This window comes from Nicotiana tabacum, chromosome 9, assembly GCF_000715075.1.
Source record: "Nicotiana tabacum cultivar K326 chromosome 9, ASM71507v2, whole genome shotgun sequence".
In the NCBI taxonomy this organism is placed as follows: domain Eukaryota; kingdom Viridiplantae; phylum Streptophyta; class Magnoliopsida; order Solanales; family Solanaceae; genus Nicotiana; species Nicotiana tabacum.
The window spans coordinates 119868460-119886896 of NC_134088.1; the positions used below are offsets into that span (position 1 = coordinate 119868460).

Here is an 18437-nt window from a genome sequence, read left to right on the forward strand (position 1 = left end):
CTTTACGGTATCTCGTGTGATGTATTTACTAATCCTCGTAATCTATAGTATCTGTTCAAACAAAAAGATCTCAATTTGAGGCAGAGAAAATGGTTGGAGCTGTTGAAGGACTATGATATCACCATTTTATATTACCCTAAAAAGGCTAATTTGGTGGCCGATGCTTTGAGTAGAATGATTGTGAGACTGTTAGCTGCAGATGTCCAGACTTTGACTAATCAGTTCGAGAGGTTAGATGTTTCGGAACCCAGACGGGTTCTAGCTTGCACAATCGCTTAGTCTTCTTTATATGAGCGCATCAGAGAGCGACGGTATGATGATCCTTATTTGCTTGTCCTTAAGGATATGGTGCGGCACGGTGGTGCCAAACAGGTTGATGTGGGAGATGATGGAGTTCTACGGATGCATGATTGTATTTGTGTTTCTAATATGGATGAGCTTCGTGAATTAATTTTTGAAGAGGCCCACAGTTACTGGTATTCTATTTATCTGGGTGCCGCCCAAATGTATCAAGATTTGCGGCAACATTATTGGTGGAGGAGAATGAAAAAGGATATAGTTGCATATGTAACTCAGTGTCTGAATTGTCAGCAAGTTAAGTACGAGCATCAGAGACCTGGTGGTTTGCTTCATAAGTTACAAATTCCTGAGTGGAAGTGGGAGCGTATCACTATGGATTTTGTTGTTGGGATCCCACGGACTCAGAGAAATTTTGACGCAGTTTAGGTCATTGTGGACAGATTGACCAAGTCAGCATATTTAATTCCAGTGACAGTTATCTATTCTTCAGAGCAGTTAGCTGAAATTTATATTCGTGAGATTGTCCGCCTTCACGGTGTGCCCGTGTCTATCATTTCTGATCGAGGTACACAGTTCACCTCGCACTTCTAGAGAGCTATACAACGTGAGTTAGGCACACGGGTTGAGTTGAGTACAACATTTCATCCACAAACAGACGGACAGTCAGAGCGCACTATTCAGATATTGGAAGATATGCTTTGCGCTTGTGTTATAGACTTTGGAGGTTCTTGGAATCATTCCTTCCACTTGCGGAGTTTGCCTATAATAACAGCTACCAGTTGAGCATTCAGATGACTCCATATGAAGCATTATACGGGATACGGTGTCGTTCACCAGTTGGCTGGTTTGAACCAGGAGAGGCTCGGTTGTTGGGTACCGATTTGGTACATGATGCCTTGGATAAGGTCAAGATTATTCAAGATCGACTTCGCACAGCTCAGTCTAGGCAAAAGAGTTATGCCGACCGTAAGGTTCATGACGTTGAATTCATGGCAGGAGAAAGAGTATTGCTCCGAGTTTTACCTATGAAAGGTGTAATGAGATTCGGAAAGAAGGGCAAGTTGAGCCCTAGGTATATCGGACCCTTTGAAATTTTTGAAAGGGTGGGTGAAGTAGCCTGCAGGCTTGCGCTACCACCTAGTTTATCAGCAGTTCATCAGGTATTTCATGTATCCATGCTTCGAAAATATCATGGTGATCCATCCCATGTGTTAGACTTCAGCTCAGTTCAATTGGACAAAGATTTGACTTATGAGGAGGAACCGGTATCTATTCTAGCTCGGCAGGTCCGTCAGTTGAGGTCTAAGAGTTATTCTTCAGTTCGGGTACAATGGAGAGGTCAACCGATTGAGGCAGCTACTTGGGAGTCCGATTCGGACATACAGAGCAAATATCCACATCTTTTCACCAGCTCACGTACTTCTCTAATTCTGTTCGAGGACGAACGTTTGTTTTAGAGGTGGAGATTATGATGACCCAAAAATGTCATCTTTAATTTAAACGTTCATCTCTATATTGAGAGCTTACCTGCTATGAGTTACGTATCACCTGAATAGTTGGTGTTAATGGCGTTCCTTTTCTAGTAATATATTGCTTATGATGCCACTGCTAGTATTATTTTTATGTTGTGTTACATTGATTGGATTATGTATGTGTTGTTAGATTGGTTTCTGGAATTCTCTGGCAGGTGGATATGCCCAGTTACAAAGAAAACTCTGGCGAAATTTTTGGAAATTTTGGGAGTTAGTAAAAATTCGGGAAATTGAAATGGGTAAAAGAAGAGATAAGTTATATTATGTGTTTGGGGGCGGACTCTACTTCTAATTTGAGGACTATTAATATTATGGATACCAATTGGACATGATAGCAAGTGTACGAGGCACATTATAAGTGATGTAGGGTCTAAGGAGAGGCCTAAGTCTAAGTCAAGTTGGAAAATTTCATAATAGACTAAAGTTTCAAATGGGTAGACATAAGACCAAAGTTTGAACGAGCATATCTACCTATATATAATGAATTATATGATGATCTACCTAACAAATGAAAGATATTCGAGTCTAGTTTCTAACTCTTTAAACTGTTTGTCATTTGGACACTCCTACAAGAAGTTATGACCAAACTACCAAAGGCTTGCAGAATGCGAGTCTGCGGCCAAATCTGCAATCAAAGAACTATTATGCGATCGCAGAAGTAGTTATGCGGTCACAAAACTGGTCGCAGACCTGTCCAGAGAAGCCCATTTTGGGGCACCGATTCTGCGGTGCATTATGCGACCCGCATACCCATTCTGCGGTCCATTATGCGACCGCAGACCCGATTTTGGAGGGTTAATTTTTCTATTTTTATAACCCGGTCCCATTTTGATAAATAGGCTTTGGGGCTTATTTTGGGGCAATTATCTGATGATTTTAGAGAGAAGTGAGAGTGTTTTAGAGAGAGAAAGAAGCTCAAGTACTTTGTTCATCAAAAATCTTGTGCAAACTTTGAAATCCAACAAGGAATTATCACAAGATCTTCACCCCAAAGGTAAGGTTCTAACCCCTATTCTTCAATTTCGAGTTTGGGTAAAGATAGGTGATTGTGAGTGTGATTCTTGCATGTTAGAGTATTAGTTATACATGCTTGTACCAATAAGGTTATGGGAAGATTGTTGAGTTCAAATGGGTAAAGATTAGATTGAAAATGGTAGAAATCTTCAAACAAAACTTTAATTGAGGATTTGAAAGGCAATCCGATGTCGGAATTCGATAATATTTGTATGGTTGAACTCGTATCGGAACGGGTGTTCGGATTTTATGAATTTTTCGGGATTCGAGATGTGGGTCCCACTATTGATTTTTAAAATAAATTTCTGATTTTAATCCGAAAAATTTATAATTTCATATGGAATTAGTTCATACGATTCGTGTTGAGTATGTTGAATTGTTTGTGATTAGATTTGAAGCTTTCAGACACGAATTCGCGAGGCAAAGGTGTATTGAAATCTTGAAATTTGTTTGCAAAGCGAGATAAGTGTCGTGGTTAACCTTGACTTGAGGGAATAGAACCCTTAAATTATTTATTATGTGAAATGCATGTGAACGACGTATAGGCGAGGTGATGAGTGTCTATACGTCGTCAAATTAATGGTTTGCATAATCACTTGAAAAATCATAAATTATTTTGAATCATGAATTAATTATTATATTAATAGTTTCTCTCGTGTTCTTTGCTCAATATCATGCCTTGAATAGTTGAATCTATGCTATAATTACTACATGCTTATTTGATTTATGTGACTTAATTGCCACTTGACGTTTAGCATACTAATTATTAAAATGCCTATTACATCCTTAATTTCCACAATTAATTATTACTTGTCATCATTTATTTCTAATAAATCATAATTATTGTATGCTTGTTGTCTTATAATTTTATATTAATTGTTGTATTTATTGGAGTAATTTTTTTTATAAGAATTGGTAAATGAATATATTGGAGGAGCGGGTTGCACGCCACAACGGAAATGAAAGTGAATAAATTGGAGGAGCGGGTTGCACGCCGCAACAGAATTGATTGAAATGAATATATTGAAGGAGCGGGTTGCACGCCGCAACAGAATTGATTGCACGCCGCAACAGAATTAATTGAAATGAATATATTGGAGGAGCAGGTTGCACGCTGCAACAGAATTGATTGAAATGATATATTGGGATCGGGTTGCACGCCACAACAGAATTGAATATGAATATATTGTGGGATCGGGTTGCACGCCGCAACTGAAACTCATTGAAATAATAATTGGTTATGACTGTCGAGTTGGCTTCAACTGTTGAAAAGAGATACGTGTTTTATTTCTATTATTGTTGTTATTATTGTTATTGCGTACATGTTAATATAAGTGACATGTCTTAGCCTCGTCACTACTCCGTCGAGGTTAGGCTCGGCACTTACTGAGTACATGGGGTCGGTTGTACTCATACTATACTCTGCACTTCTTGTGCAGATACCGGAGTTGGTCCCAGCTGTGTATAGTAGATTTGCTCGGATTCAGCTATTCGCAGGAGACTTGAGGTATAGCTGCATGGCGTTCGCAGTTCTGAAGCTGTGTATTTCTTCCAGGCAGCTTTATTTTCATTCAGACCTTTATTTGTATTATTCTAGTAGCTCGTGTACTTGTGACACCAATTCTGGGATGGTATTTAGACATCACTATTATTATGGATTATTCACTACATTTTAGACTTTACTTCCGTATTTGTTTCTTTGTTATTAATTAATTTAAAAATTATTTTAAAATGGCTTATATTATTTTAACGTTAGCTTGCCTAGCAAGTGAAATGTTAGGCGCCATCACTATCCCGAAGGTGAGAATTTTGGGTCGTGACAGATGAAGGTATAATATATGCATAATTTATGTATTATATATGTATAATTATGTATATTCAATATATAATCTATGTTTATAGCTAGAAAAAGTAAACAATGAAAATGACCGGCTATTTGTGTAAAGATCCCTTCAAAAAATAATTAGATTTTGTTCATTTCCTAAAATTTAAGCTAAATAAAAGAAAAAAAATATTTTTTCAACAAGTAATAGAATTGTAAATAAAGCGTAAATAATTTATTAAAAAGAAAATTCTAATTAACTACTTTTGGCATGGGAATTTTTGAGAACATTGCTCCTTATCAAACAAAAATTTATGAGTCTTTTCTTAACCCTTTTGTATTTACGTTTTAAAATTTTAATTTATTATGTTTTTACTTTGAATACAATCTAATTTCTTCTTAAAAAAGTGTCGAGGTTCATGTTAATTTTATGTAAGAAATGAACCATCCTTACTTTTTTATAAAATTATATTTAACATTAATTTGTCAATAAAACTAAGAATTATAACTCATGTCATTATTTGTGGATGAATATATCCTTTAGCGTTGACAAATCCTCTTATCCTTCAATCATGTACTATTTCTTTAAAACATAATATATACTCCCTCCGCCTCCATTTATATGGCAGTATTTGAATTTTGATAGTCAAACGAGTTTTTTTTTAATCGTAATTTTTTATATGCCTTCTAAATATTTAGATTTTTAAATAATGTGACTATAGTACTTTTGAAGTAGTTTTTAGATATGTAAATTTAACGAATCTATCAATATCAATTATTTTTAAAAACTTATACTTTTTTTTAATTTTTATTTATGCAATATAATACTGTCATTGGTCAAATTGATAGTCAGATTTGTATTACTTGTATTCCAAAGAGATGTTAGGCGAGATATACCAACATAACATATTTATATCTTATTTAACAAGATATTATAATTACAACTATTATATAAATAATTCAACTAAATTCATCATCTTTGTATGTTAAGAAGATATTTTTTCAATGTATGCAATAATTTATTTTTCTTATATATATTTTATACCGATTGACGCGAAACACACGTGCAACACACGTACACTAAAGTTAGTCTCTTTTAAAATTCTCTCTCATCTAAAAGTATCTATCATATTAATTTTCCCTCTAATTTCTCCATTAATATATTGTATATTGTATATTTCTTGTACAAAATGTATGTTATATGATTAATATACAATATACAAACACTGAACTGAAAAAAAAATATCATTAATAAATATACTACATAGAGTATAATATATATCATGTATATATTAAAAAATATACAATATTATATTATAAAAGAACTTGGGGGAACAAGGTTTTGCATTGTCAGAGAGGTGAAGAAGAATCAAATTTGGAAAATCCTTTGAGATTTTTGGATAGTGTATAGCATAGGAGTTCTAATAGAGAGAAATAATTTCGTAAAAAAAAATTAAAACTAACAAAGGCATGTTTCTTTTGGTAAGGATATGATATGATTGATGCATAATACAAGGGGATATGATTTGATTGATGCATAATACACGAATAATTAAGGCATGTGGGTGCCTGTAGTGGTAATCAATATTAATAAATTGGAGAATTTTTACAAACAAATAAGGATACGTTTCAAAATAGGATTCCTCATTAATAGGGAATCTACAATATTTTTAGAGTGTATCTTTTATATTTTGTTGTAGAATTTGTAATTCTAATACAAGTTGTAGATTATGGAATATTTTATGAATTCTTAAGTAACTACGAAAATTTCCCTATCTTTTGATCGTAAATATCTGAACATTTTGTTGGCCCAGAGAAATAGCAAACTAGCCCAAAAACAAGGCCCAACTATAGTATTATTCGAGCGAAGTGCTCTAGTAGCCATTTCCAAGCCTGTTTTTTTAAAATATATCCATAATTTATAATATATTTAAGGATGAGTCAATTCACCTAAACTTCAGGACTAAGTATCCTGAATATTTTTATCCTGAATTTTTGGCCTACTAATTTGGAATTCAAGATTTAGTATCCTAAATTTTTGAGCTACTAATTTGAAATTCAGGACTGAATTTCTGAACTGCTAATTTAAAATTCAGTACATAAAATTTAAATTTTTAGATATAATTTTTGAACTTTATGGTACAATGAGGTTTAAACTTCAAGATGCCATGTCCTGAAATTTGAGCAAGATTGGTTAATCTTTAAATACATTGTAAGTTGCTACTTGATAAGTTGATATCATTTCCATCTGTTATTCATATTTCGTACCATTATGAAAAAAGATTCGGGCAAGATATGTACCTTTTTAGGAATTTAAAAAAAATCGTCCTATTTTCATTTGGTATTTTGGCCTAAATATGTTGAATCGTCAAATTGCAATCAAGTTTTTTGTTTCATAGTTGAATTCATTTCTATAGTTCCATATTTAATAATGTCCGAACTAGTTTTTTCTGCATCAACGATTATCGGAATAAACAAGACTACTATTTTCAAAGGAAAATACTTGATACAAACATAATCCAATTACCATTTAGGAACTATTGCAAGAAAAAATTAATCAAAATCACATAAAACACCTGATCTTGAAAAGAGATTGTGAGATAATGGCTAATGGGAACAATTCTCATATGAGAATAACTTAGGTTACTTTTGTCATGTCGCTCTTAGTCACACTTAACACAACATAAAAAGATGAATATTAGATGACCATAATAAAAAAGGCAGCCCGGTGCACTAAGCTCCCATTATGCGCGGGGTCCGGAGAAGGGTCGGACCACGAGGGTCTATTGTACGCAATCTTACCCTACATTTTTGCAAGAGGTTGTTTCCACGACACGAACTACTAACCTCCTGGTCACGTGGCACCAACCTTTGGATGACCAAAATACTGTTTAAAAACCAGATTTTGCATACCATGATCAAACATAGACGTTCAAAAGAAAGCTCTACTACCATAAAACACTCTTGAATTCTCTTTCCTCTTATTGTTATTCATATCTGATGAACTTCCATGATTCTGAATCACATGATCTTTCTGATCATCAAGATCAGCTCCTGATTTATCCAAATCCAAAGGCAGCTTCATTTTTGCTAATGATTCAGTAAACTGCTGCATACTTCTCATGTACATATCAACTATTTGCTGCTGCATAGCTGATTGTTCTGCATCAATCTTGATTATATTCCCTAATGGAGCTGAAAATACCACATGGGGTTCTTTCCTTTCTTCGTTTTCGTTCTTAATCGAAACCTTTTTATCGATCTTTTTATCTGGTGATGAGCCTGCTGAGTTCCTGTCTTCACTTAGTGTACTTGTCAATGAGGAGCTAAGGAACCAAGAATTGTGAATACTTTCTTTTGGAGAAATATTTGAGTCATGATCATCATCAGCAATTTCATCATCTTCTTCTTCTTCTTCTGATGGATTAATTGCAGCCATTTCGTAGTCATGATTCTCGGGCTGCTGCTGTTGTTGACTGTGAAATGATGCAGAAAGTTGGAGAAATGAACCACCTAAGTCAAAATATTGGGACACCATTTCTTGATTCTCTTTAACTAAGTTGATCTCAGGAAACTCAATTCTTGAATACTCGATCGGATCAAGAACAAGTTGAGATGTGTTTCTGTCTAGTAATACAACTTCAGAACTTATAGAAGAAGAAGATGATGGTGAACAAGAAGGATTATTTGATACTGAAATGGGGTTGTTGGTATTCAAGAAAAGTGACAATTTGACAGTACCAGCAGGGGAATGAAACAAATCAGTAGAAGAAAGGCTAAAATCTTGAGTGGTTTTCCCTTTACCAATAATTGAAGAAATTGGTACTAAAGCAAAGCCCAAGAGTTGATCTTCCATTAGTGTTTTAGCTCTACTAAGCATCCATATTTCACATTTGAGGATCGAGTCGATTTGGGATACTTTCATGGCTAAATCTTCATTGAAATCTGGATTTTTGCCACCACCATTTATGATCCTTGTTAACATGGCTTCATCAGGATTGTAAGTTAGGGAAAATTTGGCATAAACATCTTGGTTGTCATAGATACAAATGTTGTGAATGTTCCTAGCATTGTGGACATGAATTTCAAGAATTCCAGAGAATTCAGATTCTGAATCTGTACTTATATTTGGATTGTATAGAAAACTTGTTGAAGTTTGCTTGAAGGAACCCATAAAAGGAAAATCAAGAATCTAGTTCTTTCAAATCAAGAAATGGAATAGGGGATAGGCTGATGTCTTGTGTGCTAATTTGCTATAGCTAGAACAACATGAAAGATCAAAAATACACATTTGATGTTGCTTTATTTGGTTCTTTTGGAGGTTTGGGAGGCAAGAACAAGCTAAAAAAATATTGTGTTAGTACATATAGCATATTACTTGAAGTGCAAACATGGCATTGGAGGTTTGGAACATTTCTTTCTGGTTTCTTTAAGGGGTGGGAGGACAAGGATTTGAGTGACTTACAATTGAACTAGAGAAGTTTCTATAGGAATTGTGTAGGTGGAAAGAAGTGAGATGTATGTACTAATATAGTATGGAAAGGGCAGAAAATAAGTACTTAAACTTCTATGCACTTAACGTGTAAATGTTTGTATACTATTTGGTCACTAAAAGATAACTACGAGTAATAATTCATAAAACATAGAATTAGTAACCAGGAAAACAAGATAGATTAATTATTTCAACAGATAAAATTACACTCTTTATATTGCCGATGTACACAAAATAAGTTCACAAAGAACTAATAGGAAAGAGCCAGCAAGATGAGAAGAAGAGTTTGTTTTTAAGTATAATAACTAACTATGAGATTTTCATGTTTTTATTTATTTTGACTTAAACTTCTTGTTGGTTTGATTGCTTAACAGCATTTTAGAGTGAAGATCTTTCTCAAAAATATTTTTAAAATTTTATATTTTGGAAAAGGGGAAGAATTTTCTAAAAGGGGCATGATGAAAATGATGATGAAATGAGAAGAAGGACTAATTTTTCTTCCTCCACTTTTAAATGTTTTCTCTAGCTTTTGTGGAGTGGGTGAAAGATAGAGAGATATTTGGTTAAAGTGTGGGGTTTTGCTTTGCTTGGCATTGCAGCTTCCTTCATTTCCTATCACTACCTATTGAAAATGGAGGTCCTACCATCTCCATTTCATCATTCTTGACTCTTATTCAAAGATTCTCTTCAAAGTCTCAATAGATTTTGTCATGTGTTACAATAACTTTACCTACTCCTATTTTAAGGTGTCTTGAAATAGTTTACTAAGATTTATTGGTTTAGTTAAGAAAATATGTGATTTAAGAGGTCGTTTGGTTCGGAAATAAGTTATCTCGGGTTTAATTATCATGTTATTAGTCTTTACGGAATTGTTATCCCACCCTCCCATAGGAATAAAAAGAACACTACAAGTAATCCCGAGATTAGTTATATCGTTATTTTATCAACCAAACATGGGATAAACTCATCTCATATTTAATCTCGAGATTAATTATCCCTTATCCCTCGTATCAAATGAGCATTAAGTATATGCAATCTAACCGTCAATAAAGTGAGTGAAAATTCATGGGGGACTAGGATTCATATCTCAACCGAGAAAAATTACTAAATGATTACTTTTCATCTGCCTAAAGCGTGAAGGGAAGAGTTGCACAGTGCTTGTATTGATCTAAAGTAGCAAGTATCCGGTGGAATAGTCGATAGGCAAGTCCGAACACTGCCATGACACTAGGTATCAGTTGATACATGTGGAGGGTTTAGATTTGTTAACACAGAGATTTAAGGGTTGATCATGTAGCTAAGAGTTGATCAGTTTCATCCATTTCACTTTATATATCCATCTACTAACTACTAGCAATCATCATAGTGAGTAAATCATGGACATGCAAGAATTACTCCATGAAAATCACAGTAAAAGGAAGGTTGAATTCTTAGTGCTGAATCTTGTTAGATCTAATGTGATGAGTAAAGATGTTGGAACCAAAAAGAAAAGATAAAAGATGTTGCAGTTCAATAAATGTCAAGCCAAGAGTTGAACTAAACTCAAGGGCACCCATGTGCACAAAGCAACTAGCGTTCACGTAGGTTCGGGGAAGGGTCATACCTCAAGAAGCGTGATATAGACAGCCTACTCTAATACAAGCATTAGTGGTTGCTTCCACGGCTCGAACCGGTGACCTATAGGTCACACGAAAAGATAACTTTATTGTTAACTAAACTAAAATCCATTAATTTGAATGATCCATCCTGGAAAAGGCACTATGAGAATATTCAATTAGAATCTGCCCAAAACTGGTAAATGTGTGGATAAAAAGGCCACTCACTTCAAAGAAATTAGTACTGCCATTATTAAAAATTAAACAAATGGAACATATTTACAGATCTTTCTGAATCCTCCATCCAATGCTATCTTAATATCTGAAGCAGATAAGAGAATTGAATAAGATTACTAAATGTCAAGAATCTAAAGACAACTATGAAATTCACCTAACAATGTACATTTATTGGGGAAATAAGGAGTTCTCTTTCCCCTTTGTCAAGGATAATAAATATCTGGAAATAACAACAGGGACATGAACATGGTTCATCCCATTTTACCAGTAAACAATTATTTTACAAACAAGAGAAGTTAAATACTGTACATGGGTGCGCGATTCATGAAGTGATCTTTAGGGTTGTCTAGGAGCACAACTCACTTCCGACCCATCCTAACCAAACGCTGCTGGTGCTTCTCAGCGGCCGCCTTATCAGCAGCTTCACGCTTCAGTGCCCTCTTTGCACGCCGGCCAACAAGTTCTTTAGGAACAGCATCCTCCTTCTTCTTAGGCTCGCGAGAGGGACCAGCACTGGATTCCTGAGAGTTTGGTCGATAAACAGGCCTTGCTTCTTGCCTTCCTGCACTGACATATCCATTATCACCCCATCGTCTATTGCCTATACGGAGTCTCGATGAACTACTAACGAAATAATCTTCTGCTAAATCTTCTTCTTCTTCATAATCATACATGTACAAGTCATCCATATCATCATTAACCTCCGCCCTTTCCTCCACAATCAAAGGTTTAAACCATGATGCCCTGAGGAGAAGGCAAACACTCTCCTCAAACATGTAGTCCCGAAGGCTGTTAAAATGGACAAAAAATGGACAAACAATTATTACACATGAGGATAGAAGTCACCAGCTGCAACAAAGGAATTAAATCCAAAGAAGTATAATAGATGGTGAACACAGAAACAACAATGCGCCAAGTCAATATGTCAAAGCAAAAAAGAGAACTGGAAAAATAATTTGATCTCCGAATCATTATTACTTATAAGGCGAGAAGTCACCAGCTGCAACTAAGAAAATTTTTTTCTAGCCAAGGAAATCGAAATCCAAATAAAGTATAGATGGCAAAAACAGATGCAACAATGCATCAACATGCAAAGAAAAACCACTAGACAAGTTTGGTCTCCAATACAGCCTACAAAGCTTCTTTTTTTGTTATCAATACAACCTACAAAGAATTCATATTTTGTAAAGAAAACCGTGAAGAATAGTTAATATCATGACAACAACACATCCTTCTTATTAATTAGGGAATGTTGAAATTAGTCAGGCTCATCCTAATGTTTTAGGTGTCTTTGCAAGGTAAAGGGACAAGATTAATTTGAACACCTTCTGAATCACCAAGAGATATGAGACAATGTAAAAGGGTAGAAATTTGATAGTTACTTGATGCACAACCTGAGCTTGGTAAACCATGCTCTTAACATTATAAATCCTCAAATTTATGTAATACCTTCTATATTGTATATTATCTAATATATTTTTACCTAGATATTTTAATTATAATTAAAAGGGAAAGGGGCCAAATATACCCCTCTACTTTGGTATATTGTTCACATCTACCCTTCGTTATACTATCGGGATATATCTACCATTACCGTTAGCCAAACTTTTTAAAAATACCCTCCACCTAACGGAAAGCCACCAAATTAAAAAAATGCCTATTTTTTAAAAACTCATTAATAACCTGTTAAATCTTTTTTATTTACTGCACTTCTTCCTTACAGATTAGTCATCTCCTTCGTAGTTGAACTTAAGACGTGAAAGACAAAAATACCGACAATCATATATTCATTTATATATTGAGTCACGATTCTTTTAATATCCTTATTGTATGTTTATTATATTTTACCTTTTCAATTTTTTTTTCTTCTAGCTTTTCTCTTTGTTTTTTCCCACCATGCAGAATTGTGCCGAGTATTCACCATGATTTTTTCCCACCATAACGTGAATATTTATAGCATCTTATTAGGTTGACAATTATGAAGTCTTAAAGCAACTACCGAGCTATTTCTTCCTTCAACAATGAGCCTTTGTTGATGAGTACTCACGCACCATATTTTCTTAGTCTGCTTTAAGCATTTGAGCAACGAGTAATTATCGCCAAATCACGCCTTAAGAATCAAAGTTAGATTTCAAGCTATGGGATGGGATACTCATAATTCTTAGTAACAACTGAACTTATAAGGAACAAAAATTAGAAAATAATTAGAGGAGATTCAATTTAATATCAAGCTAGAGTCTACGAAAATCATCAAAGAATGAAAGAAAGTACACCAACAAGTTGGAAAGTAACTTAACAACCTAAGTACACTAACTTCATGCATTAACCAAACAAAATATTGATTATATATCAGTTGTTACTGACATACAAACTAACTATCAAGTGTGCATTGCATTAGACAAAGGGATGCCATATTATAACCACAAAAAATACAACCAAAAGTGATAACATGACATCCTAACACCACCATGAACTAAGAACCAAAAATATAAATTCTTACTAATCCTACTTCCGCCATTATTCTCGATCTCTCTCTAAATGAATAAAATGTGTTAAGACGTCTCAGAAATCAAAGTTCCGTATTTTTATATGATGGGTTTAACGGGTTATGGGTTAATGAATTTTTTTTAAAATGATTATTTTATTAATTTGGTGGATTCCGTTAGATAGGGGTATTTTTAAAAAGTTTTGTTAACGGTAAGGGTAGATATGTCCCGATAGTATAACGGAGGTTAGATGTGAACAATATACCAAAGTAGAGGGGTATATTTGGCCCTTTTCCCAACTCTTAATAATATGCTTCACAAAACTTCACCTCCCTTCCTCCCTCCCTCTAGAGATTTCACCATGCCCCAACCAAAGCAAAGAAAAGGCAACTCATATCCCACAACTTTAAAGGTGTTGCCCCTAAGGAACTAGCCTTCTAGAAATTGAAGGGTTGAAGAACAACATTGGGACCAAGGTTCGACCACCATGAATTATTCCCATTAGCCTAAATCTAGGGAGTCATTGTATCTGGTGTCTGTGCTAATTGAGAGATTGTAAGCAGGGACAATGCTGGAAAAAAAATTCAAATTTGAAGGTGAAGTTACCAAGGTAATTGCTCTGTACAAAAGATATTGGAAAATAAAATCGATATGTTATTCCGGCAAATAAGGCAATGACATATTAATGCAGATAACAGTGTTAATGAGATACCACATAGACCGAGTTATTAGCATCATGATGTATCACAAAATTTAAAGGAAAGAAAGATTACTCAAAACTGATTAGTTACCTTCCATCAAGTGCGCGATGGATGTAGATAAAGTCAAATGGATGCTTACACTGAGGGCACGTTCGTTCCTTTTTATAGGTTGCCCATCGAAGGATACAAGTCACACTGAACAATAAAAGGAGAAACATATTATCATCACAACATTTTCCTTTAATTACAAAGAAAAGACACGTAAAGGACACAATTTTAAAAATTAATGCAAACCTTAGAAATTAGAAAATCAATACACCCTTAAAATGATGGGTTTCCTAGAAATAAAGTAGTCAGAAATAAACATATATCAAGCAGAAGCACGGCAGTCACAAAACCATAATATTTGATATCTAGCACACACTAATAGGTGAACCATGCAATCACAAGAACCTATCATAAACAGAAGCCGAAACACATTACAAGGCCACATTTCACAATATCCAAAAAAAAGTATCTGTGTGACCACTGGGATAGACATTTTGGGCAGTGGATAAGGTAGGATGCTGGTGAAGAAACCAATAACAGAGACCACCATAAAACATAGCTTGTATTTATGACTGAGGACTATGGGGAAACTACACGACACATTACTTCTGCCCCAACCCAAAAATATACAGTAGTGTATGCAAAAGTAAAGAATCCTTTTCATATTTTCCTTACCTCACCACTGCACATCTCCAGTGCACCCGTCTCCATGAAAGTTTGGATTCAAAAAATGTAAGAATGTCATAGCAGTAACCAGACCAAAAAATGCAAGAAAAGTCTCTTTTCCTTCTCTTTCCCCGTCTCGCAATTAAAAGAGTTGCTAAACAGAATTAGCACCCCTGACATATATGATTGTCTCCATAAAAGTTTGGATTCAAAAAATGTAAGAATGTCATTGCAGTAACAACAAAAAAAAAATGCAAGAAAAGTCTCTTTTCCTTCTCTTCCCTGTCTTGCAGTAACCTGACATATATGATTCTCCCCCCTCACTATTAACCTCCATTTACTGCCATTTTGATCTCCATTATAACAAAATAATTGTAACATCATCTAAGTGGATATTTAGGTGCAAAACCAAATTAACGTGATATATTTATCTAAAACAGGAATGAACAGAACCGAATCAAGTGTCTGCTGATCAAATGGCAGTAAACAGACAAAAGAGAATGGTTGGTTAGACAAACCAGTAAGCATGCTCGCAACCTTTTACCAGGGCAGTTTCTTCAAGCATTATCTTATTCAAACAAATAGCACAAATCCCATGATGGTTATTCTCGCACCCAACTCGGTGTGTTTCCTCAGCTGTGCTCTTCATTTTCTTCTGAAAGGAAATCCCATATCAATCAATGGAACCCATATAGTGAACCCCAATATCGCATCTAAACTCAATCCACACAAGCATAAGATAGAAACAGAAAATTCCGAGCTATTGTAAATTCACAACGCAAAAGATATAGTTAGTTTAGTACGCCCAAATAGAAAGGTTATATAGTCTATTAGACAAGTTACTAAATATAACGCATTGCCATTCAAATTAACCAATTTTCAGCAGTTCTTTGCACACAATTACTACTCCCTTCCATTATAAGCTGTCCAGATAAAAGGCCTACTTTATGATAACAAACAAGTAGCATATACAAGAAACTCCAGGAACCACAACAAGCAGAAACTTGCAAATCGACTAAAAGACAAAAGTTCCAACTTTAATCAAATCTCATAATCACCTTGCCATAACTAACACTCTTCATCAAATAAAATCAGATGAATAGTGTCAACTCAAGATATTCTAACAATTCCCGCTTCTCTCAAAAACTCGTGAAAATTTACAACAAGCATCAATTATCATCACAAAACTAACCCATCACACAAATCTTCACTCAACTACGTTGATCCTCCTCCCAGGGATTTGGACTAGTGATAAGAGCACAATTTGTTATGTGTGGGTTAGGCGCATGTCAATGGTTCAAACCTTGTTGTAGACAAAAGCCTAGTATCTAAATGGAAATTGGTAGAGGGGTTGGCCTGAGTTTCTAACAGTGCGCCACTGGTCATGAGGGATTTCTCAGTTATAAAAAAACTACACATTGATCCCAATCTAGTCTAGCATATGTTTCCTTTTCACATTTAAATCCTATATATCCTTTATTCCGATACCCATCACACAAATCTTAATTCAGATTAACAACTAAACTTCCATAATCTAACACTCCAATCTACTAGATAGAAAATCCAATTTTGTTGGAGGAAAAATTACTCAATAGAAACAGCAAAATTACCAGATCAATAAAGAACAGACCCTAATCCAAGGAAGCGTGATACTCAATTACTTAAATATAATCAAAATCATCTCAAGGAAAAACTGAATTTTGGATCAGATAAAATATTCAAACAGACCCAGCTAATAATAAAGTAAAAACAGCCCAAAGAACACAATGGGTCAGCAATTACCTCAAAATAATCAACACCCACATAATTATTTCAAATAAAAATTGGATCTTGAACCACAATTAACACTAAAACAAACCAACAAAATCAAAAACTAGAAATAACCAAAAAAAACAATAAATAACAAAAGAACCCCAATTTACCTGAGGTTCAATGGATAGATCTTGAAGTTCGTTGACGAGTTGTTGACATTCAAACTCGACAACTGTGGCCATAAGGTAAAGTTAGGGTAAGGTTTAAATAAAGAAACTAAGAGATAATTATATACTCTACCGAATAGTTTCAGTATATATAAAAATGGAGAAAATTACAGGAAAAAGAAGGGTGTGGGGCGGGGGGGGGGGGAGGGGAAGATTGATTCTGAAGGATAATTCTTTGATTCCAGAGGAAAGAGGAGCTTCGAACAGGGGGACGAAGCCAACGCGGATCACATACAAAGATCAACTTATACAATGTCCCACGTAATCCACCTAAACCAGCCACCCCTAACAACCCCCTACCCTCACAACCCTACCCCACCAAACAAGAAAAATTGGGGATCACAATTTTTTTTTGCTGATTTTATAAGGGGGGAAAAAAGGTGAAACTTGTATTATTTGAAATCGGACAATTTTATCATTTTTTAAACTTTTGGTTTTATTTATTTTTCTCAAAAATTTTACACATGTGAAATCTATTAATTTTATGCTAAATTCTTAATGTCCAAGCAAATATGAATGACTTGCCAAATTTGAAAAATAAATCATTTTATAAATGATAAAAGTTATCTGGTTAAAATACGGATAGGATATCTATACATATAATACTGAATCACTATTGAATTTGTGATATATATTACCCAAAAAAAAATGTGATATACTCCCGCCGTTATTTTTAAAAATATTTCTTAATTTTAACAAGTATAAAATAATGAATATCTGTTAAAAATAAAATGAATAACAAAATTCAATTATATGCCTCCTGTAAAAAAATTCAAAACAAATAAAAGAACATCAAATGATTTATAAACAAGCATTAGTAAATAAAAATGCTCAATATCATCATGTATTATAACTTTTGGGATTCTATTTTTAAATAATTATATTCATTTACTTTCTGGTTCATTCTTTTTTAAAATCATTTGATATAAAAAAATCACCTATTTGTTAATTTAGATTTGCGTTGAATAGGCTAGAAGTTCTCCCATCCAATGACTAAAATAGATCTCTAATTAAGGGTGAACGTGGATTATTTGCTGACTTCTAACTATCAACCCATGTTGAGACTTAGAAAATTGAGAAACTTCTCTAAATTTTATTGTCCACATGTTTTGTTTACTGAAATTGGGCTTGGATTGACTCTAGTATTGACATACTTTGACTGGGCCATTTGCATTAGGCCTATAGCATTGAAAAGTTATTTTTGGGCTTCACCTGTTACTTATAGGAAAAATGACACTGTATAATCGCTGTAAAAATAATAACCGAAAAAATATATAAAATTTATATATATATATATATATATATATATATATATGAATTATATAAATTTTATACACTTTTTCGGCTATCAGATGTAAATTATTTTTGGCGGGCCAAAAGTGATAATACCCATTTCTCTTCTACTTTTTCTTAAAGCCCACACTTTAAATTTGTATATTGTTTATGTTTTCTACATCTATACAATTAACATGCCCACATTTCTCACACGAAGGAAAGAAAATGAAGTCCAACTGTAGAAAATGGATGCAAAGATACTTTCCAACGGTGGTTTTCTAAATTACTAG

General features: G+C 34.2%; 2 protein-coding genes across 3 annotated transcripts; both read right to left on the reverse strand.

The window, feature by feature from the left end:
* Nucleotides 1-7075: 7075 nt before the first annotated feature.
* Nucleotides 7076-9638, reverse strand: LOC107777409 (uncharacterized). Its single transcript, XM_016597420.2, has one exon. The coding sequence runs from the start codon at nt 8840-8842 to the stop codon at nt 7601-7603; it is 1242 nt and encodes a 413-aa protein (XP_016452906.1). The 5' UTR covers nt 8843-9638; the 3' UTR covers nt 7076-7600.
* A 1436-nt stretch (nt 9639-11074) lies between these two features.
* Nucleotides 11075-17087, reverse strand: LOC107777408 (uncharacterized). 2 transcript variants are annotated; one of them, XM_016597417.2, is made up of 4 exons: nt 16816-17087; nt 15412-15548; nt 14270-14374; nt 11075-11781 (listed from the first exon to the last, which is right to left on the reverse strand). In XM_016597417.2, the coding sequence occupies exons 1-4, from the start codon at nt 16885-16887 to the stop codon at nt 11352-11354; spliced, it is 744 nt and encodes a 247-aa protein (XP_016452903.1). In that variant the 5' UTR covers nt 16888-17087; the 3' UTR covers nt 11075-11351. The 2 variants fall into 2 exon arrangements, with proteins under 2 accessions (XP_016452903.1, XP_016452905.1); XM_016597419.2 differs by having other exon boundaries at nt 15412-15545; nt 16816-17086.
* Nucleotides 17088-18437: the final 1350 nt, after the last annotated feature.